Source organism: Balaenoptera acutorostrata, chromosome 13 (genome assembly GCF_949987535.1).
Source record: "Balaenoptera acutorostrata chromosome 13, mBalAcu1.1, whole genome shotgun sequence".
Taxonomy (NCBI): domain Eukaryota; kingdom Metazoa; phylum Chordata; class Mammalia; order Artiodactyla; family Balaenopteridae; genus Balaenoptera; species Balaenoptera acutorostrata.
In genome coordinates this window covers 23,850,370-23,872,421 of record NC_080076.1, presented here as the reverse complement: position 1 = coordinate 23,872,421, position 22,052 = coordinate 23,850,370, and the positions used below count along the sequence as shown (strand labels likewise).

Sequence of the window (22,052 nt, the reverse complement as noted above, 5' to 3'; positions counted from 1 at the left end):
GTTTTATCTTGTTCCTTCATCTGGTACCTAGCCCTCTGCCTTTTCATCTTGTCTATCTTTCTGTGAATGTGGTTTTTGTTCCACAGGCTGCAGGATTGTAGTTCTTCTTGCTTCTGCTGTCTGCCCTCTGGTGGATGAGGCTATCTAAGAGGCTTGTGCCAGTTTCCTGATGGGAGGGACTGGTGGTGGGTAGAGCTGGCTGTTGCTCTGGTGGGCAGAGCTCAGTAAAACTTTAATCCGCTTGTCTGCTGATGGGTGGGGCTGGGTTCCCTCCCTGTTGGTTGTTTGGCCTGAGGGGACCCAACACTGGAGCCTACCCGGGCTCTTTGGTGAGGCTAATGGCAGACTCCGGAAGGGCTCATGCCAAGGAGTACTTCCCAGAACTTCTGCTGCCCGTGTCCTTGTCCCCACAGTGAGCCACAGCCACCCCCCACCCCCCGCCTCTGCAGGAGACCCTCCAACACTAGCAGGTAGGTCTGGTTCAGTCTCCCCTGGGGTCACTGCTCCTTCCCCTGGGTCCCAATGCACACACTACTTTGTGTGTGCCCTCCAAGAGTGGAATCTCTGTTTCCCCCAGTCCTGTCAAAGTCCTGTAATCAAATCCTGCTAGCCTTCAAAATCTGATTCTCTAGGAATTCCTCATCCCATTGCCGGACCCCCAGGTTGGGAAGCCTGACGTGGGGCTCAGAACCTTCACTCCAGTGGGTGGACTTCTGTGGTATAAGTGTTCTCCAGTCTGTGAGTCACCCACCCAGCAGTTATGGGATTTGATTTTATTGTGATTGCGCCCCTCCTACCATCTCATTGTGGCTTCTCCTTTGTCTTTGGATGTGGGGTATCTTTTTTGGTGAGTTCCAGTGTCTTCCTGTCGATGATTGTTCAGCAGTTAGTTGTGATTTCGGTGCTCTCGCAAGAGGGAGTGAGAGCACGTCCTTCTACTCCGCCATCTTGAACCAATCTCCCTGTAGCTAAGTTTTTAAAGAGAGTTTTGAATTTTTTATTTTATATTTTGATTTTATGACTAGAACAAACGAGCTGCAAAAAGTTATGAGATGATCAGGAAAATTTGAACAGTGACTGTATATTTGATGATGTTAACAATTATTGTCTTTGTATGATAATGATATTATGGTTGCACTTTTTAAAGTCCTTATCTTTATATTTATATTTATATACTGAACTGTCCACCATCATTATACAGAGATGATATGTTTTAAAAAAGAAAAGATCCTTAAATGTTTTAGAAGTGTTTATGGAAAAAATGATACTGTGCCTGGAAATGAAAATAATCCAGGGCTTTTTGTCGCCTTTGGAGGGGCAGGGGTTCTAGGTGAAACAAATTGGACCAGGTGTTACTAACTGTTGAAGATGAGTGACGATTACACATAATGGTTCATTGAACATTTTCTCAACTTTTGTGTATGTTAAAAATTTCCCATAAAGTTTTAAAAATGAACAAAAAGCACTATCCAGTATTCTCTAAAGCTATAAGAACCTCTGAGGAGTTGTAAGAAACCTTGATTGGGGTATGGGAGGTGGGTGGCAGGAACCAGCCAGGAACCTCTGGAGTGGGCAGATCTATGGAGGGTTCCGCTGTGGGGAAGCCCTAGCTGAGTTGTGATCGAGACCTAGCTGTAGAATGTGTCTTCCTGAGCACTTCTTAGCTAGGCAAGTGTCAGAATAAATAACGTTAAAGGTCCAGTTTTTAATACTTTGCTAAACCAGTCCCCACACAAACAAATCCACCTTATTTTTCCATTTCCAAAACACTAATCCAAGTCTCAACCATCCTACAAGAACCAGTTCAAGTCTAACTGTTTCTTTTTTGGGGGGGTGGGGGGCACCCAGCGCAGCTTGTGGGACCCCTCGGCAGTGAAAGCACAGGGTCCTAAGCACTGGACTGCCAGGGTTTTCCCTAACCCTTTCTTAACTGAGTGATCTCCCTATTTCTATCGTCTTATCACTCCTTTTGGCTTCTCTTTTGTTCCCTCATACTGTTAGTGGCTTCCTGATACCTCTTTTCCCAACCTCAGTGTATGCTCCTAAAACCAGGGACCATGACATACTTAAAAAACTCTCTCAGCATCAAAAATAATACTATCCACAAAGTCGGAGCTCAATTAACACTTGAATAAATAAAAGCTTTGAAGAGGCCCAAAAGTAAATGATCTAATGGTTTATTGAGCAAAGCAGTCGGGGTCAGGGGGAGAACGGGATCTTGAACCCCCTATCCAGGTAGTTTTAAAAACCTCACATCCACAGCACTTCTATTCCTGTTATGAAGCTGTTGGATACTTTGACCACTTTGAGCATGTGAGCAAATGCCAGTGCATCTAGCACTACATATGAGCATGAAATTTTTAAATTATTATTATTTTTTTTGCCTGCGTTGGGTCTTCGTTGCGGTGTGCAGGCTTCTTGTGGTGGCTTCTCGTTGCAGAGCACAGGCTCTAGCTGCACGGGCTTCAGTAGTTGTGGCACGTGGGCTCAGTAGTTGTGGCTCGTAGGCTCTAGAGTGCAGGCTCAGTAGTTGTGGCACATGGGCTTAGCTGCTCTTCAGCATGTGGGATCCTCCCGGACCAGGTCTCGAACCCATGTCCCCTGCATTGGCAGGGGGAATCTTAACCACTGCGCCACCAGGGAAGTCCCAAGCCTGAAATTTTGAAAATTGGGATTTAAATCAATGAGTGTTTTCCCCGTGGTTTGCAGTCACTACATGCAGTTTAGGCCCCGGCTCTTCACTCGCGCGTCCAGCAGGCTATGCTGTGCGTTCACTAAGTGAACACACCTGCGACGCTCGTGCGTACACAGCACAGGCCGCTTCAGATTTTCAGCAAACATTCCCACAGCACAGGCAGCTTCAGATTTTCAGCAAACATTCCGCTGTATCCCTAGAATAGCAAAGTGAAATGGAGCGGAGACTCAGGATCTATAGTAACGCTGCTATGAACTCTGATTCTAAGGCAGCGCAAGCTTACACTTTCAGATTTAGTGATTAAGATAGAACGATTCATCCCCACGAAAGAACAGACTTTACACAAAGATATGCCAGAGCAAAGCATCTGGGAGAACACTCTTGTTTGAAAACATTACACGGAAAACAAAAAGCTGAACAGTAGACGTTTTTCACCTTGGGGGCTCTGGTCCTCACGGGTTACCGCCACCATCGAACCCAGCGCGCTGGTGCGGGCGAGTGAAAGAGAGGGAGTCCCACTGCAGGACAGAGCAGGTGCCCAGGGCCGCTGCCCAACCTCCAGGCACGCTTGAGCTCCGGCGGGAACCACCGAGCGCGGACCTCCGGCGCCTCCTAGAGCGGCCTCACGCGGGCACGGCCGGCGGCGCACTTCCGCCCGCGCGCGTCGTCTCCCCGTGGACGGCTGGGCCTCGCTGCGGGCCTGCGCCTCCCTCGGCTCTTGCCGCGGGTCTCGGGGAGTGGGTGAGTGGGGCAGGGCGCGCCGGAGGGGGGCGGGCCAGGGTCTGCGCCGCCGAGGCCTCCCACGCGCCCGCCGAGCGGGCTGAGGGCGCGCTTCCTGCGGACTCGCGGGCCGGGACCGGAGCAGAGGACCCAGGCCCGGGAGCGCCGGGGAGCGAGGACGCGCCTCGTCCACCCCCACCCCAAGACGGGGGCCTCAGTCGCCCGGCGCTCCTGCCGACGCCCACCCCTCCTTTTGCTACACTGATGCTGACTTGGAGGAGAGGCTGGGCTGGCCAACGGTTGGAGACCTGGCCTCTGGCCCTGGCTCGGCCTTGGCCGCTCACTTTATCTCGCGGGCCACGCTTTATTCATCTCTAAAATGGAGGCTGGCAGTATCTGCCGTGCCTGCACCACTGGGTGATTGCAGGGCTGGCACTGCCTGCCTAGAAACTCGTTCTGAACCCGGCAGCCTTTAGAATCTTCTGGGAAGCCTTCCAAGTGCTGAGGCCCCAGAATCACCAGGTGTTTGTGATATGGAGCCGGGACTGAGAACCACTGGCCCCGAGTGTCAAGTGACAGTACTGCCGATCGATCGTGTGCTGTGTTCTCGCCCGGAATGTGCACTTCCTCCAAAGTGGATCATAGTCATGAGAAAGCAATCGACTGGGTTTTTTTTTTTTTTTTTTTTTGTCCAAAAAGACAGGGTTCAAAATCTGGTTTGGTCACTTATTTCCTAGTGCTTAGAATGGTGCATGTCACAAAACATGCACCACTGATTAAATAAATTAACTTCTGATTACTTCCGACCTAGTGGAAGAGTTGATTATTTGGCTTGTTTTTCAACTTTTTGTTATGGAAACTTTCAAATATATACCAAAATAGAATCGTGTACTGAATGTACCAACTCGTGTACCAACTCACAATCAATCAGTTTCATCTGGTACCTTCACCCCCACTGGATTATTCTAAAGTAAATCTAAATGTACCATTTCATCCATTAAATACTTGTTTGTTTACAGAACACAGTAACTCCTTAAATATAAAACCATTATCAATCTCGTAAGAATTTCATGTTACCATCTATCCAGTGAACGTTTACATATCCCCTATTGTCTCTTTTTATTCCTCCCATTATCTGGTTGTCCAAATCAGGAGTCAAACAAGCTACACATGCTACACTTTGTTGATGGCTCATATCTCTTCATCTCCTTCCTCTTTATTATTGTTTTTCCTTGTATTTCACTTGTTGAAGAAGCCAAGTCATTTGTCCTGTAATGTTTCTTACATACTGAAATTTGCTTTTTCCATCCCTGTGGTGTCCTTTAATAAACTGGTATTTAGATGACAGCCTTTTCCAGATGCAGGTTATACTTTTTGGCAAGAAAAACCTCCTAAATTACTGTGTACTTCATATTACATCGCATCAGGAGTTGGATTAGGTCTTGTCTCTCTTTGTGGTGTCAGGATTGATCACTGGACCTTTTCCGTACAAATTGTATTGCAGGGTGACTAACTAATTGATCAGGGAATTACAGAAGGATGCCAGCTAATAACTACAGAAGGAATGAGAGAATATCACCTTGGCAACCCCTAATGAAATCATTGATCCTGGAAATGATCATTAGTGGCCGTTAACGTCAGAAAAAGAGAGACAGCCAGACAGCGTGTGCTCCCTGATGGAAGTACCCAATAATACCACTTGTCAAGTGTTCTTAGACGATGGGTGAGGGATAAAGATGAAACAGGATTGACCGTGAGTTGATAATTGTTGAAGCTCGGTGATGGGTATGTGACAGTGCATTATACTAATCTGTGTTTGAAATTTTTCATGACAAAAGTTTTTTTTAAAAAAAGATTGACTAGTTGACTAGTGAGCTCACGTCAGCCTGATCCATCCATTATAGTTCTCCATTAGCCTTTCACTAAGTGGTTCTCAAAACTGACTGCATGTTAGAATCACAGGGGAAGAATTTTTTTTTTTTAATTCTAAAACACAGGTCTCTTGCAGAATTTCCTGTTTAATTGTTCTGGGATGGAGCCCAATCATTGATATGTTTTAAAAGCTCTCTAGGTGATTCTAATACTCTCATACTCTCCAGGGTTCTGTACCACTGGCTTAGATCTATTATTTGTTACACATGCAAAGTGATTATATTCTATTATACTTTCTGCATTTATTACCTTAAATTTTCAACTTTCTACATTCTGTGTATTCTTCCGCCTCTTGCAAACTGCAATCCAATAAGAAAGCCTCTGCAAATATTATCAGAGGAAGTCTTGATCTTGGAGGTGAAAATGTGCAGTGACACATGGAAAGGACACTAGCAATAACCTAAAGGCTTGTGTGGGGGGTGGAGAGATGTACCACCCACCTGCTGTGTGAGGTGACTGTATCCCCAAATGGAAAGGGAGATCAGGTGATATGTAGTTAGAAGAGCATGTTCAGCATTATGACACATTTCTTAAAAATCATCAATATTAAGTAAATTAAATATAAAATATAAATTAAGTAAATTAAATATAAATTTAAAATAAATAAATGAAATGCTGCTTATTGCAACGAAAAACAATTCAGAGATTTAAAAGAAAAGTTAATAATCTCCACTATCACCACCATCATTTTAATCACCCCTGAGATAACCAATATTAGCAATATGGTGTATATCCTTCCTCACCAGACTGTCTTGTATAATGTAGGGGTTTGGGCATTGTTATAAAAATGAGATTATGCCATAGCCATCTGTAACTTTTCTCATTGTCATCCCTTCAGGACAAGAGTTACAGACCTGACTGAACTGTAGAATAAATAGTTCATGATATGAATATACAATAAAATATTCAGTTGTTTCCCTATTGATATATATATATATATACACATATATATGTGTATATATATGTATATATATATATTCAGATGGTTTCCAAATTTTAGCCACCTTAAAAGTAGCACAATAAACATCATTGTACACAGATCCTTTATTTCTGTAAGGTCGATTCCCAAAAATGGGATTGCTGGGTTAAAGTATGTTGCTATTAGCAGCATCATTATTATTGGTAATATATATTGCCAGATTACTCTCCCAAAACATAATAGCAATTCATACTAACACCACTAGTAAAATGCAGGTACCCATTTTCCCTTGTCTTGGTCAGCACTGGATAGCATTAATATTTGCCAGCTGATGTGTGGAAAATAATGTCTCTTTTTCTTTAATTTGCATTTCTTCTAACTACTGGGTGACTGAGCACTTTTCATGCTTATTGGCCGTTTGGATTTCTACTGTGAATTTCCTGTGTATATTCATTGCTTATTTTTTTATTTTATCAGTTTTTTTGTTTTTATTAATGCATTTACTTGGACCATTTCTTAGGGGCATTAACCCTTTATCATACAGTACAGTTTTCTCCAGGTGTTTTTTTTGGTCCTTTGACTTTAAGAATCTTGATATATGAAAGTGTAGTAAAAATGTCGTCTTAAAAATTTTCTGGGTTTCATGTCTTGCCAGTAAGGGCTTTCTCATCCCCAAAGTTATATACATATTCTCGTAATTTTTTGAACATATTTTTTTGGACCTTTCACATTTATATTTCTAAACCATATGGAATGTATTTTTATATACAATGCAAAATAAGAATCTTGCTTTCTTTTTTCTGCAGAAATAGCCAATTACGTCAGTGTTGTTCATTAAAAAAGCCACCCTTTTTACACTTTTGTTGTATATTGATTTCTGTACGTACCTGGGTTTATTTCTGGACTGTCCCTTCTCTGTCACCTCTATTTTTGTGCCAATATTATTCTGTTTTCTTTATGCCTGATTAGTGTAGTATGTGTTAATATCTAGAAAAGTTAAGTCACTACTCAATGCTTTGTGTACTTTTCTTGCCCATTCTCAGACATGTATTTTTTCTTCCATGTGATCTTTGGGTTGCTTTTGTTCCAAGATAAATCCCGCTGGAAATCTGATAGAATTTACATTAAATATATATACATTAATTATGAAAAGATAGACATTTCTGTGATAGTAAATCTTCCTATCAGGGAAGCTAATGTGTATCTCTTTTTGGGTCTTTTACGGTCTATTCCTTTCCTATTAACTTTCTAGTTATTTTATAAGGCTTCTATTTCTCTTGTGACTGAGGGGTTTTTTCCTTATTTTTATTTTTATCTGGTTATTGCTAGGACTGAGAAAAGTTTTTGATAGATTTTTTTTCCCTATAGATGATATATTTATCCAGCTTGCTGTCCAATTTTCTTGTTTTAGTAGTTTTTCTTAAACTTATATGTTTGTTTTCTTCCCTGTCATCAGTGTGGATGCTCTATAATTGTTTATATCGATATACAAGTTTGAGTTTGTGCTTATTTTATTTGATGCATGTCTCCTATCACAGAAGTATATCAGAGATAGATGTGCCCAAAAGTAGTAAAAGGAAAAAGAGATCTCAGGAGTTGGCAGGAATCTACACACTCAACAGGTTATTGCTGATCACTTACACGAGCAGAAGCCCAGGTGCTAACCCCTCATGGACTCTATTATTAGGGGAGTGAGACATTCACTCAGCATTACTGTGTGGTATTAGCATTACTGTAGAGTGTTGTAGAGCATTGCTGTGGTTTATGATGGTTCAGAGAAAGGGCTGCTCACCATGGGCACCAGAGATATCACTTAGTGAGCATAATTAAATTCCAGCTCTTGCCCAGAATCTCACTAGAGTTGTTTATTTATTAGAAAGACTTTTTTAAAAAATTAATAAGGAGAAAGTACAGAGTTCTTATATACCCACGCCTCCCCCCAATTTCCACTAATATTAACATCTTACATTAGTGTGGTAGTGATGAGCCAATATTGATACATTCTTTTTTAAAATATTTATTTATTTATTTATTTATTTATTTGGTTGCACTGGGTCTTAGTTGCAGCTCGTGGGCTCCTTAGTTGTGGCATGTGAACTCTTAGTTGCAGCATGCATGTGAGATCTGGTTCCCTGCTACATTATTGTTAACTGAAGTTTACATTAGGGTTCATTCACTCTGTATTGTATATTCTATGGGTTTTGACCAATGTACAATGACGTGTGTCTGTGTTTACTGCATCATATAGAATAGTTTTGCTAAAAAATCCCATGTGCTAAATCCCATGTCCTAAAAATCCCGTGTGCTCTACCTATTCATCCCTCCCTCCCTTCCCCCAAACCACTGTCTTTTTTTTTTTTTAAACAACAGAAATTTATTCTTGCACAATTCTGGAGGCTAGACATCTGAAATTAAGGTGTCACCTGGACCTTTGTTATGGATAATAAAGCTACAACATAAGGAATGCTTAAGACAGAAGGTGACATGATAGAGTTGCCCTGGAGCTAGTGTCCTGGTGTCTGAATCCCAGCTCTGCCACTTACTAGCCATGGGACCCTAGGCAAGTCACTACCGCTCTGTGCCTCAGCTTCCCCATCTCTAAAATGGGGATGATGATATAGTACCCACCTTGTAGAGTCAAACCACTGTGTCCATTCCCATAGTTTTGCCTTTTCCAGAATCTCATATAGTTGGAATTCAATTATAGTTATTAATTGACTGGGTTTGGCTTTTTTAAAATTTATTTTTGTTTGTGTGAGCAGTCATACAAAGTTTGGTAATTTGTGGTTTTAACTGATTAAGAGTTACTAAAATCTTTCTTCAGATTTCTGTGGAAAACTATTAGAGAACAGGAATGCAAACTATTCTTAATAACCAAAACATAGGTAATAGTAAAACTCACAAGAACCTGTTTTTGGTGATTTTGAGCAGTGATGTGTAATAATCCCTAAGGGATCTTCTCGTTCCAGGGTGGAAGATGTCTATGGATGTGACATTTCTGGGGACAGGCGCAGCATACCCATCCCCAACCCGGGGTGCCTCTGCTCTGGTCCTTCGGTGTGAAGGCGAGTGCTGGCTCTTTGACTGTGGGGAGGGAACCCAGACACAGCTTATGAAAAGCCAACTTAAAGCAGGTTAGTGTGCATTCAGCTCTCTCATTAAGGCTGTCTCTTGTTCTGCTTCATTTTCTTGGCTTTCCTTGGGCCTTTTGCTTAGAAACAGCCCTGACAGTTGCACCCCATTTCAGTGCTGGAGCCCTGGCAATACTTGGAAGGTGCTGGGGTATCTGGCCACACCCACTAAACTATCTTTCTTCCTTCTTTCCTTCCTTCCTTCCTTCTTTCCTTCCTTCCTTCCTCCCTCCCTCCCTTCCTTCCTTCCTTTCTTCCTTTCTTCCTCCCTTCCTTCCTCCCTTCCTTCCTCCCTTCCTTCCTTCCTTCCTTCCTCCCTCCCTCCCTCCCTCCCTTCCTCCCTTCCTTCCTTATTTATGTGTTTACTTTTCATTCTTCCTGTAAATGTTGAGAGCAAGGATTTCTATAGGCTTAGGGCATGGAGGATGGAGTGGGTTACATCAGACATATTAAATAGACACTGCCCAAGCAAAGGAACATACTTACGGTCCACCAGGAGCTAGGTGTAAGTATCATGAGAGAATACAAAGGGTGGTAGATGTTCTGGGGAGTGAAATGTTCTTTTCCCCTTGGGGTCATTCTCAGAGAAGGTGACCTGTGAGTTGTTAAAGGAGGAGGAAGGGTTCCCTGGGCTGGGGAGAAGAAGGGCATTCCAGCCATAGGGAACAGGGTGAGCTTGGCACCGGCAGACTGAAGAGTACAGTGTCCGCCAGAGCCTTGGCCCAGAGTCAGGCAGACCAGGGTTCCAGTCCCAGCTGTGTCTCGGCTTATTACCTTAGCAGATCAGCCACCTTAAGCTTTGCTTTCCTCACCTTGAAAATGGGGTTAAAAACTCGACGTAGAAGGGGTGTTGTGAGAATTGTATATAATAATCCCTTCTCTGTGTGCTTGTCTCCTTCTCATCAGTTAAATCTTAGCTCAAATGCTGTCTTCTCAAAGGCTGAACCTCCGGGGTTAAGTAATGTCTCCTCACCCCAGGCATTCTACTGTTTTGTGCTATTTTTATTAACTTCTTAGCATCCTCGGTATCTAAAATTATGCTATTTAAATAGTTGTTTCTGTGGTCACTGTGTATTTCCCTGTACAATAAAGTAAACTCGGTGATCACTTACATACCTAGTAGATGCCTAGTAATATCTGTTCAGTTAATGCATGAATAAGATGTTCAGCACTTAGTACAGTGCCTCTCACTTGTTAGGTCTTGGTAAATGGTAGTTATTGAAATTCCTACCACTCGTCACAGTACCTAGCATTTGATGACTAAAGGAAGTATAGTTCTATCATCCAAGGATTCCTTGGTCTAGTGGTGAAAACTGACATGCAAACAGTCATGGTGTAATTTGATAAGTAAGAATAATGGAGGTGTTCTCTAACTACTTTTGAAGCACTAAGGAGGGGGACACTAACTGTATCTGTGTGTTCAGGGAAAGCAACCTAGAGATGGTAACAGTTGAGCTAGGATGTAGGAGATGAATAGAAGTTTCTCTGGGGAGAGGAGTAGGGATGGACCTTCAAGGAACAGACAACAAAGTGAGCAAGAGTTTCTAGGAGAGAAATGACATGTTTGGGGAATATTAAGCTATCCAGAACTTTGAGTACTTGGCTGGATAGATGAGAGATAAGAATGCTTAAGGAAGTAAGTAAGGGCAGACTATGAGGACTCCTGTGGTATTCTAAGGTATCTGGACCTTATTATTCTATCGGCAACAAGGAATCATTAAAAAATTTTAAGCCGAGCAATGACATGGTCTGATTTGTGTTTTAGGACAGTTTTCCAACGGCAAATATATTGGGAGAGAGAGACTGGCATCAGGAGACCAGTTCCAAGGCAGTGGCATTCACCTGAGAGAGAGAGAGAGATGAAGATGTTGAAGCAGGAAGTAGGGATAAGGATGAAGATGAGAGACTCAAAGAGATACTTATAGAGCCAACAGGAGGTGGTGACTGAGTAAATGTCTAGTATGTGAAGAAGTGAAGAATTATTACAAGTTACAGGTGATGATGTCCCAGACCAAGATTGGGAGTTAGGAAAAGAGCTGTTGGAAGAAGGGACTAATGCATATCACTTGGGACACGTGGCCTTGAGGTGTACACAGTTCAACCCTAATTATGTACTGTCTTATGTTGAAACCCTGAGGTCAGAGCAGGTATTATGCTTTACTTCCCTTGGATCACACAGGGGTTCCTTTCACGAGAACATGCCTCCACATTCCAGAGTGGAGGCTGTAATATTTAACATTTTAGAGAGTAGGGGTTAAGGTGGCAGGGTGATTAAAATAGAAACAAGTAACTGTTGTGTTAAGAGGTTTGGGTATAGGGTAAGTCTTCACTTTTTATTTAGTACCTGTATCAGTTATCTAATGCTGCATAGCAGATTATAAATTTAGTGGGTTATTTGCATTTATTATCTCATAGTTTCTGTGGGTCAGGGAGTTCGGGCCTGGCTTAGCTGGATTCTCTGCTTCAGGGTCTCACTAGGCTGCAATCCAGGTCTTGGCCAGGGCTGCGCTCTCATCCACTAGGGGAAGAATCTGTTTTTAATGCTCACTCAGGTTGTCGGCAGAATCCTTGTAGTTGTAGGACTGAGGCTGCCTGCAGCAACTAGAGGCCTCCTATAGTTCCTCGTCATGGGGGTTTCTGCTTCAGGGTAGCTTGCTCGATTACTGCCAGCAAGGCAGAGAGACTCCAGAGCAAGTCTGCCAGCAAGATGGAGTCCTGTAAATGACATAATCGTATTGCATCCTTGTGCTGTATTTTACCGATTAGGAGTAAGTCCCCAGTCCCACCCACACTCAAGGGGAAGGGATTATAGAAGGATATGAACAGCAGGAGGCAGGGGCCATGTTGGTACCCATGTACTACCTTAACTCTATCTGCCACAATACCTTTCTCTAGTGTTTTATATTTTACAGCTATTTCATATATTTTTGTAAACAGTTCACAAAGCTCGAGCTTTTTAAAATAAAAGTTTGGCAAAAAATAGTAATAATAATAAAATAAAATCTAAGGGAACCTTTAGGTTACAAAATTTTTGTTGACTTAAGAAAAAATTTCCTGGCCTCAGAGAGGAGGGTGATATGGTAATCCCAGAACAGTAGCTGAGACACTCTAGGGCTTCAAAAGCCTCAGTCTCAACCTGGAATGCAGCACCCTCCATGCATCTTGGTTTCTCTCAGTAACCCAATAGGGACCTATCACTATTGGAGTCATTGAAGCCCTTTGAGCTTATACTACCTCCTGGGGTAATAATGTTTTATGGGTTTCATAAGGGAGTATTTTCTGTTTCTCTAGATATACTTCTTGCAAGTTTCCTTGGTCCTAATATGCAAGCATCTAATTAAAAAGTGTAGGTTTGCCATATCTATTTTTTTCATAATTTTAAAGAGTGAGCTTAAGCCTTTTTTCCTCAAAAATGATTACAAAAAGTATTATGAAAGTATAATTTTAAAAATGATTATAATAAGTATACATGCTCATTGTAAAAGTTCAAACAAAGCAGAAAAATATAAATAAGAAAAGCCTAAATCCCCCTCTCTTTGGTGAATTTTCTATACATGTAGACATGGTAATGGTGTAGGTGTATTTGTGTGTGTGTTTGTGTATAATTTTGCATAAATGGAATCAAACTATACTTGGTGTGATCTGCTTTTTTTCAACTGAATATTACGTATGAACGATGTATTGCAGACGTTTTCCTACGGCAGTAAATATCACTGCATTATCCCTTAGAGGATGCTTAGTCCTATATGGATGACATTTTCCCTGGTAACTTTCGTGATCTTAAGTGAAAGGGAACTCACGCATGTTTCTTTTTTCATTTGATAGCTTCCTCTTACCTTTGATAATTGCGGTTGCCATTCCTTCTCCCTCTGAAATCAACTTTCTTGAAAAATGAAATGTTTGTCTTCCCTGAAACTGTGATATCTGTGGGAAGTACCTTTTCTTACTTAATTTATCTCACTTACTTTGAGTTCACAGATTGTTTTGGTGTTCAGTTTTGGCTGTGTTTTGCAGTAGATAGGGAGAGGCCCAGAAAGTCTGATTTGGCAGTTTTGAGGTCAGCGTGAGACTCAACAACTGTTGTAGTATTTTTGTCTGTTGAGTCCTCAGGTCACACTTGGGGGTGTGTTGGCAGCCCAGACAGCAGGAAGGGGGAAAGGAAAGGGTTCCAGAAGTCAAAAAACTGCAAAAACGAGGACTAAAAAGAGAAAACAAAAAGGAGCATGTTGAGGAAACTTCTAGCGTGCCTCCTGGCGATTTTCAAGGTTCAAGATCAGCCTCTGCCCAGTCTATTCTCTGCCACAGGGGCCTGGCTTGGTGTAGTAACACTGGGAACACTTGCTTGGAGAACACTGTTACCTAGAGGTCACAGGACAAATCCCATCACAGTAAACTATTCCTGTTCTTTTATGGCATCGATAAACTGTTCCTGTTCTTTTATGGTATCAAATGTTTGAAATGGGTGGGCAATGAGCTAGGACTGGAAGCCACTGTTATGCTAAAAATGTGTTAATTGTGATTGTTGCTTTTAAAAGGCCTTGTGGTGCATCTGAGAAAAATGTTGATGTGGCATCCTGCCACATACCAGGAGTAAATTCAGTTTACCAATGGCTAAATCAAGTTACAACCTAAGTCAGTATGCACTGGAAGAGCTGTTGTATTAGTTCAGATTGAGAGAAAGGGAGGGGCCCACATGCCTTTACATAGCACCATGGGGGATCTACCCTCTAAACTGCACTCTGCATCTATTGCCCACTTCCTCCCCCTCGGTTCTTCACCCCACTCCCTTTCCACCTCCCTCCTTCTCCCTCCTTCCTTTCCTCTCCCTCCCTCATCCCCCTTCCTTTTTCTCCCTCTTCAGCCTCACCCAGACAAGCAGGCTCTGGCTTGGTTAGTTAATCTCTGTCCAGTGTGGAGTCCTTAAAAGGCAATTTTGAATTCAGGCACTGGTCCAGTCCGTTGGAGCCAGGGGAACATTTTTATGCTGGAAGTACTGTTCATATTTGCTGTTCTCAGAGGGAGCAGTAGGGGGCAGTGTAACTGCCAGATGTTTTTAACACTTGTGGCCTATCTGGTTACTTATGTGAATCATTTTGGTACACTTTTTCCTTTTTTTTTTTTTTTCAGTAAGAGGATGTGTAGGAAAATACTCTTAAAACTGTAACACTGTAATTTGAAGATGTTTTATGAAAAAAAGTTATATCTTATTAAAACCATCTAGTGAAATAATAATACCTGTCTTTCTTACTTCTAGAATCATGTAGAAGAATATAAAGAAATAAGTTTATGGTGATAAGTAGAATTTCTAAATTCATTTTATTGCTTTCTATGTAAGTTGTTATGCATGTTTCAAGTAGCTTTGTATGGGTTTTATTTCTGAAAAATTCCCAAATTTATTTCTCTGCCTCAATCAAAAGGGAGAATTACTAAGATCTTCATCACGCATCTTCATGGAGACCATTTCTTTGGCCTTCCTGGCCTCCTCTGCACAATCAGCCTGCAGAGCGGCTCCACGGTCACCAAACAGCCGATCGAAATCTATGGCCCTGCAGGGCTTCGAGACTTTATCTGGCAAACCATGGAACTTTCTCACACGGAGTTGGTCTTCCCTTATGTGGTCCATGAGCTGGTGCCTACAGCGGATCAGTGTCCTACAGAAGAACTGAAAGAATTTGTGCACGTGAATAAAGCAGACAACCCTCCCAAAGACGGACAGGGAAGAACTATCCTGTTAGACTCAGAAGAAAACTCATACCTCCTGGTTGATGATGAACAGTTTGTTGTGAAAGCATTTCGCCTCTTTCATCGAATACCCTCCTTTGGATTTTCAGTTGTGGAGAAGAAACGCCCAGGTAAACTCAATGCACAGAAACTGAAAGATCTTGGTAAGTGTTTTTTTTTTCCTTTCTCGTCAGTCTAGTTGTTGTTAACCAAAGCAGTTAGAAGTGTCATAGAAACCTTTTCTTGTCTCCCAGGCCTAAAACTGACATTTTCTCTACTTACTTCCTTTGCCCAAAGTTTGTTTATTAAGGGAAATTCTTGGGGCCAAAATATGCTATACAGAGCAAAAACCAAGTATCTATCTGAATTCTCTCTTCAGCTCCCTAAATGCACATTCTTGATCTGTCTTATCTTCAGCTTTTACTATCTTGGTTGGTGGAGTAGACCTGTTGTCTCAGGTCTAGGCTTTTATTTTTTCATGTCATCTTTTTGAAATATGTTTTCAATGACATCTTTGGCCAGAGACTTTTTGCCATAGTTCTTAACCTTGCAACTCCAACCAACTGCTTTCTGGGTTTTCCTTTTTTATTGACTTTGCCTGGTCAATCAACCTTGATTAAGTTAATTTGGTGTTTAGAACACTGCCTTAACCAGTTTTATATACCTGGGTTCATCACGCTCGGAAGCAAGCATTCAAAGATTGGCTTGGGGCCCATCAAAGGCTTCATACCTCCTCCATGCTAGGCCATCATGTGTGAGAGTTCTTCAGCGCCTCTCCCAAAGCAGTGTCCGGGTACATCATTCCTCCAGCATACCACCTTCCTTGGCATGGCTACAACAGAGCCTGTGAAAACATGGTGATGGTGATGGTTTTTTGTGTGTCTTTTCTTTATTTACACAATGCCTTCTTTCTTTCCCAACTAAAAGAAAATGCTAAGTAATGAGGAAAAGTGCCTTAGGCCAAAGGTATTTTTATTGTCTAAAAACCTGTGAGAATACTGTTGTATTGGGAAACTTTAAACATGATCTATGTTGGAAGTACTGAACACATTCTGTTTGTTTGTATGTGTTGCCCAGAGTGATGATCAGGTGTTATTCTCGATTAATATGAGATTTAAGCCCAGTTTGGTAAACATGGAACTGCCCCTATCTACAAAGAAGATTGATTATTTATAACTGCCTGAAATTCTGCTTGATCTTGTGACCCAGACAATCCCCTCTAACAGTTTTTTTTTATTATGTTAGTTTGTTGGTACCTTGTCATTTAAATGGGCTCTTTAATTTTACCCAAAGATGAGCTTATTAAATACAGCACTTTCAAATAATGTTATTCCCATGCACAGCAGAGAATCAAGGCTGTTATCTTGACTGTAATAAGGTTTTAGTGGGACTTAAGAGCTTAAAACTCATCTGACACGTGTGCTTGGAAATATTTTAAGTACTCGGGCATTGCTAATATCAATAGCCAACAGTGAACTTTTAAAAATGTATAAATATTCCAGTTTTCCACAAGTAATAAAATATTTATAACAATTATGAAAAGAATTGGATGCCTTTTCCATTTGCTATTTGCTGTGCTGTTGAAACAGACTCTCTTAACAAGTCGTAAATGCCATTCCCATGACATGATGTTATCTGCCTCTGTCATTAGGTGTTCCGCCAGGTCCTGCCTATGGGAAGCTGAAAAATGGAATTTCTGTTGTTCTGGAAAATGGAGTTACAATTTCTCCCCAAGATGTCTTAAAAAAGCCTATTGTTGGAAGAAAAATCTGCATTTTGGGTGACTGTTCTGGGGTTGTGGATGATGGAGGAGTGAAGCTGTGCTTTGAAGCAGACCTGTTGATCCACGAAGCAACGCTGGATGACACCCAGATGGACAAAGCAAAGGAACACGGCCACAGCACGCCACACATGGCAGCAGCATTTGCAAAGCTGTGCCAAGCAAAGAGGCTCGTTCTGACTCACTTCAGTCAGAGGTACAAACCAGTTGCCTTGGCCAGAGAAGGAGAAACAGATGGGATCGTAGAGCTTAAAAAGCAAGCTGAATCAGTGTTAGATCTCCAAGAAGTGACTCTAGCAGAAGATTTTATGGTGATTGGCATTCCAATCAAGAAATGAAGCCAGCGTTCCTGAATGCATCCTGATGTGTCTGTGAATATGTTACTGAACCAACAGTCAAGTTTGTTGTTGTTGTCGTCGTCGTCGTTTTGGTCTAAAATTATTTGGGTCCTAACAGTCCTAACAAGGATGGAGCTGCATTGCTGAACTAACTCAGCATTGAGAAGGGAGCAAGCTTTGTGATAATAAATCACTTTAAAAAGAATAAAACCAGAATCCTTCTTCAAGTCCACACGTGACAACATGATAGACTGTTCAGGTGTACATGTTTTGTGGCTGCTGCCTCAGAGGGTAGCCAATACGCCATGCAGTCCTGGGCTTCGCTTCTGCCCGGCTTTATTGCTGTTGTTGGCAAAGCAGTAGCAGGGCTTGGCCCTCCTGGCTAAAAATGGTATTTTGGCAGTTTGTGTGGAATCTGTTCATGTTATTAACAGAATAGAGAGAAATGTAATGAGACATTGGATATGAAGGATTGAAGCTGGCACGTTAAGTCTTGAATTCTTTGCTTGAATACTGAATGCAGAGTCAGGTGAGGTGTTTATCCTCCAATTAATATCTTACTGAACTTTCCAGTTTGCTTTAAACCTGTGGTTCTCAGTTGGAGGTGATACTCTCCCTTAGATGGAGTTTTGAAATTGTGGGGATGTCTCTTGTCAAAACTAAGGGGGGTTACTACTGGTATTTAGTCAGTAGGGGCCAGGATGCTAGATCCTACAAAGTTTGGTCAGTCCTAAACAGTGAAGAATTATCTCATCCCAAAATGCATATTGCAGGCCTGCTGAGATACACAGCAAGTTAAAACTTATACTCCCACTGTGAATATACTTTATAAAAATTAGTGACATCCTGAGTTGAACTACGAGGTAAGTCAAATTCTACGACAAATCCTAAAAAGCTAGCTAAGTGAATATGTTGGAATTGGAATGTCATATCAAATATTATTTGTCAGAAATGAGCTATGAGCTGGAGCTTATGAATCTGTAGGTTAAAAAATGATACCTGTCCAACTTGCGTTTACACTTTCCAATAAATCATTCTTTGAGCACAATTTTAGTAAATGTTCTTTCTAGAATAGCTTTTCTTCCTGAGTTGCCTTCCACCTCCCTTCTGTCTTTCATGGGGTATCTCTGAGTCATTTGCCCACAATATTTCTCAAAATGTGTTAATGGAAAGGTAGTCTCAAGTACTGATTCAGTCAAAAGGATTCCCTAATCAAATCAGTTTGGGAGACCCAAACTGTATGCTATGTGTCCCTCTGGCAGAGTTCTAGTGCCCACGAATACATTAAAAACAGCACTGCTTCAGGGATCACCAGCCAGTCTTTGGTGCCAGAAAGACCTGATTTCAGAGTCCCATTCTTTACCTCATGATGGTCCCTGTGTGCTCTGGAGCGGATTACTTACTCTCTGAGCTTTAGCTTGCTCATCTCTAAAAATGGGAAAAATAAGAATAAGACAGTGAAAAATTCTCACTGAAAAATAAGACAGGGAAAAAATTAAATAAGACAGTGTATAAAAGGAGCATAGCACATTGCTTCAAGGCATAAAGTCCTAAAGTACAGAGGCCTGTCAACTCTATTGAACCCCTTTCTGAGTCATATTTCACTGTATACTATCTATTAACATCTCAAGAACCTAAGAGTTTATTGTACACTTATTCAGAAATACTGTCATGGTGTATACTATTAAATTCCTTTGGGTTCTGGGGCTTTTCTAGTAAAAACTGACTCCTGGATGGGTCTGGAATCCCTAGAGTAGTGATAATCAAGATGGGTCTAGTTACTCAATATCTCAGTCATTCTGAAGCAGTCTCCAGAATGGTCTGATTCAGCCCCACTCCAGGCTCCCGGCCTGCCAAAGTACCAAAGTTGACCAGACTTCAAGTGTATCTTGATTTCTGAACTCAATTCAAACAAGCATTTATTAGATACCAATGGTGTGCCCAAACCTGTACAAGAGGGAATGGCTAGTACTAGTACCTCTAATGCCTGGAGCTCTTGTGGGTAAAGATTGTATCTTAGTCACCTCTGCATTCTTGGAAATACCCACCTGTAGTATGCACTCAGAAATATTTATTCAACGAAATGAGGCTTTGATGTCATGAATGCACAAAATTTATGACCTAAAGTTCAGAACCTGTGCCTAGCCCATTTTATGACTGTATTTGTCCAAAAATTTTAGCTGCCTGATTGGTGGTACCACATTCACTGTGTTGGGAGTACATAAATGAATATAAGACAAAATTTCAGGCTCACTGTCTAAGTGCTAAAGACTGATAGGTAAACCAAAGTAAACATGCAGTTCCTTCAAGTGTTTCTGTAGCCTACCACTCAATTTTGCTGTTCCTGAGCATTTCTTGAGAGCTGACTTGAGCTCAAGCCTTTAGAATCAGGCCCTATTAATATGTGTGGGCTAAGCCCTCAGAGAACATGGGAATGTGGAACAAATTGATATGTTGGACTAAGTGTAGGGTATCAGTTCATGGTGAGACTTCTTTCCTGGACTCTCTTCTGGCCTAGAATTTGTTCTTAATGGTAGAACACATTCTAAGAATTTGTGGAGCTAGAATTAAGAGTGAATCTTAAATTGGACTTCCTAGAGCTTGTAATTTGTTCATGGTTATGTGACTCCAGATGGGATTAGAATATGTGGTGTTCCCCAAATTTATTTGATCACTGAATCCTCTTTTGCCAAGGAGCATCTTGGAACACTGAGAAATGCTGTTTCTTAATACTTATGAAAAGTATTATATTTATAATTTTTAGCTGCACAATTTATTGAAGTAATAAGTTCCATATCTACACCGAGTATAGTATTTTCTTTGTCTTAAACTGACTTTCCAATTGTCAGGAATTCATAGGTTCTTGCTTATTTTAAATAAATATGCACTTTCTGTTTCTCAAAAGGTATTTAGACTTGCCCAAATACACCCCAAATCATCTCTGTTTTCAAATACCCATGCCTCATTAATATACTTTTAATAAACGTTTAAACATAAAAGCAGCATATGCTCAGTAGTTAATTATTTTTAAAGATTCAAGAAAAGAAGATGGTTACTCATAATTCCAGCATCCAGAGCGCTACCGCTTTCGTCCAGTGATCCTTAAACAGATGTGAGTCAGTATAACTCAAGGTTAGGTGGACAAGGGTGCATAGGTAGCCAGAGATCCTTGGGCTCTGATTCCGAAGACTCTTAATTCAGTAGGTCTGGGGTGGAACCCAAGAATCTGCATTTTTAAAAAACCACCCCCAGGTGATTCTGAAGTATATGAGTGGTAGAACACATGAGGAGAAAAAGCTGTCTTTATTTATGCACTTTGAAAAATTGAGGTGTGTATAAATATTTTATATTTAAACATGCTTATAGATCTATGTATTTTACACACATGCATATTTTTACATGTAGGTTGACCTCAACTGTTTTTCTCACTTAACATGAACATTTCCTCACAGTATTAACTGTTCTTTGAAAGCATGAATTTAATGATTTTATATTATTCCATTCTATAGAGGTAATATAATTTATCTGTTTTCCTACTTTTGGGGCATTGAGATTGTTTTCCATTATTATAAATAATACTATCATGAATATTCTTGGGCATAAATCTTTGTATCTCTGAGTATTTCCTTAGGATTGATTTCTCTGAAGGTCAAAACATCTGACTTATTGTTTTGGACTCTGGGTAAGAATCTCCCACTTGTTTTCTAGCTCAAACCACAGCAGCATGGGAGAGGCCTGTTTCACTACTCCATTGACAGATGATATTGAATATCATCAATTAATGACTTTTCTAACATTTCCAAGACATTTGTCTTATAAAGATTATTTTTGCCTTCTGGTGAAAGTAACTTTATTATGTCTTTCAACCACCACATATAATTCAACTGTGATTTCCTTGAATATTCTTATGCCACCTTAAAATCTGACCGTTCTTTCTTAAAGGGGTAAAAATCCTTCCTGCTTCAAATATGTTCATGACATGTAACAGTGAAGGTAACTTTTGCTTCACAAAGATATAAATTTATGGTGAAATGTATTGATTCTGTCCTTACTGACCGATGGATTTTTTTAGGTACCGAATGAGTCAGTATTTTTTTTTTTTTATATGGGGAGAATAAAAAGGAAACGCTGGTGATGTTCACTCTTTGGCAGGATAAGAATAGAGTTTAAGGGGGGTGCGGTGGGACATGGGTAAGAGTGAGAAATTCTTTTCTTCCATAGTACGAAGTAAAAAATAAAGAGCGCTTTAACCATATTATGTTTTTTAAAAAGGGGCAGGTGGCAGTAAATACTGGGTGAATAAGAGTGGAGGATTCATAGCGGCAGGTGCAAGGGACATGGGGAGGGACACGCAGAGGACTGTTTTCTATAAGCCTAAGAGCCCTAGTACTGTTTGGTATTTGGAACTACTTATGCGTGTATGTGTGTGTCATTTAGTTTAAAAATTACATTAAAACACATAAACATAGATAAGACCCTGCTCCAAATAATTCTGTCAGTTGGTGTCTCCAGATGGGTGCTCCAGGCAGTTAACAGTTCCTTTCAAGACTCTTTAACATTCCGATCCATTCTCCATACCACAGAGAGATTTTTTTTCAAAATGCAGATCTGAGCCTAGCGCGCAGATTTTAACGTTCTTGCCTTGCCCTCCCCTCCAAGCTAATCTTACTGCGCAGCGCCACTCGTTTGTGCAGCCCTGGCCACGTGGGCCTTTAGTCCTTTGTCAGAGGCTCGTGTTGGTGCACAGTCTTGGCATGGACTGCTCGCTCGGCCTGGACCCTGCTCCATCAGCCTGGAGCGCTCTTCCTCCTCTCCC

At 41.2% G+C, this 22,052-nt stretch overlaps 1 protein-coding gene and 1 long non-coding RNA gene across 3 annotated transcripts; one reads left to right on the top strand and one right to left on the bottom strand.

The window, feature by feature from the left end:
* Positions 1–2,160: 2,160 nt before the first annotated feature.
* On the bottom strand, positions 2,161–3,763 carry LOC130704655 (uncharacterized). The gene is made up of 2 exons (XR_009005099.1): positions 3,131–3,763; positions 2,161–2,653 (listed from the first exon to the last, which is right to left on the bottom strand). It is a non-coding gene; the product is annotated as an uncharacterized LOC130704655 (long non-coding RNA).
* Positions 3,321–21,149, top strand: ELAC1 (elaC ribonuclease Z 1). Of its 2 annotated transcripts, XM_007197249.3 has the most exons (5): positions 3,330–3,436; positions 4,920–5,168; positions 9,236–9,400; positions 14,815–15,282; positions 16,770–21,149. In XM_007197249.3, the coding sequence occupies exons 3-5, from the start codon at positions 9,244–9,246 to the stop codon at positions 17,234–17,236; spliced, it is 1,092 nt and encodes a 363-aa protein (XP_007197311.1). In that variant the 5' UTR covers positions 3,330–3,436; positions 4,920–5,168; positions 9,236–9,243; the 3' UTR covers positions 17,237–21,149. The 2 variants fall into 2 exon arrangements, with proteins under 2 accessions (XP_007197310.1, XP_007197311.1); XM_007197248.2 differs by lacking the exon at positions 4,920–5,168 and having other exon boundaries at positions 3,321–3,436.
* The last annotated feature ends 903 nt before the right edge of the window (positions 21,150–22,052 follow it).

Excerpts from the sequence above, each read along its gene's own strand:
- ELAC1 (XM_007197248.2), top strand. The coding sequence starts at position 9,244 with ATGTCTATGGATGTGACATTTCTGGGGACAGGCGCAGCATACCCATCC. Across the intron at positions 9,401-14,814 it reads GAAAAGCCAACTTAAAGCAG|GGAGAATTACTAAGATCTTC; the intron begins GTTAGTGTGCAT and ends CTCAATCAAAAG. Across the intron at positions 15,283-16,769 it reads ACAGAAACTGAAAGATCTTG|GTGTTCCGCCAGGTCCTGCC; the intron begins GTAAGTGTTTTT and ends CTCTGTCATTAG.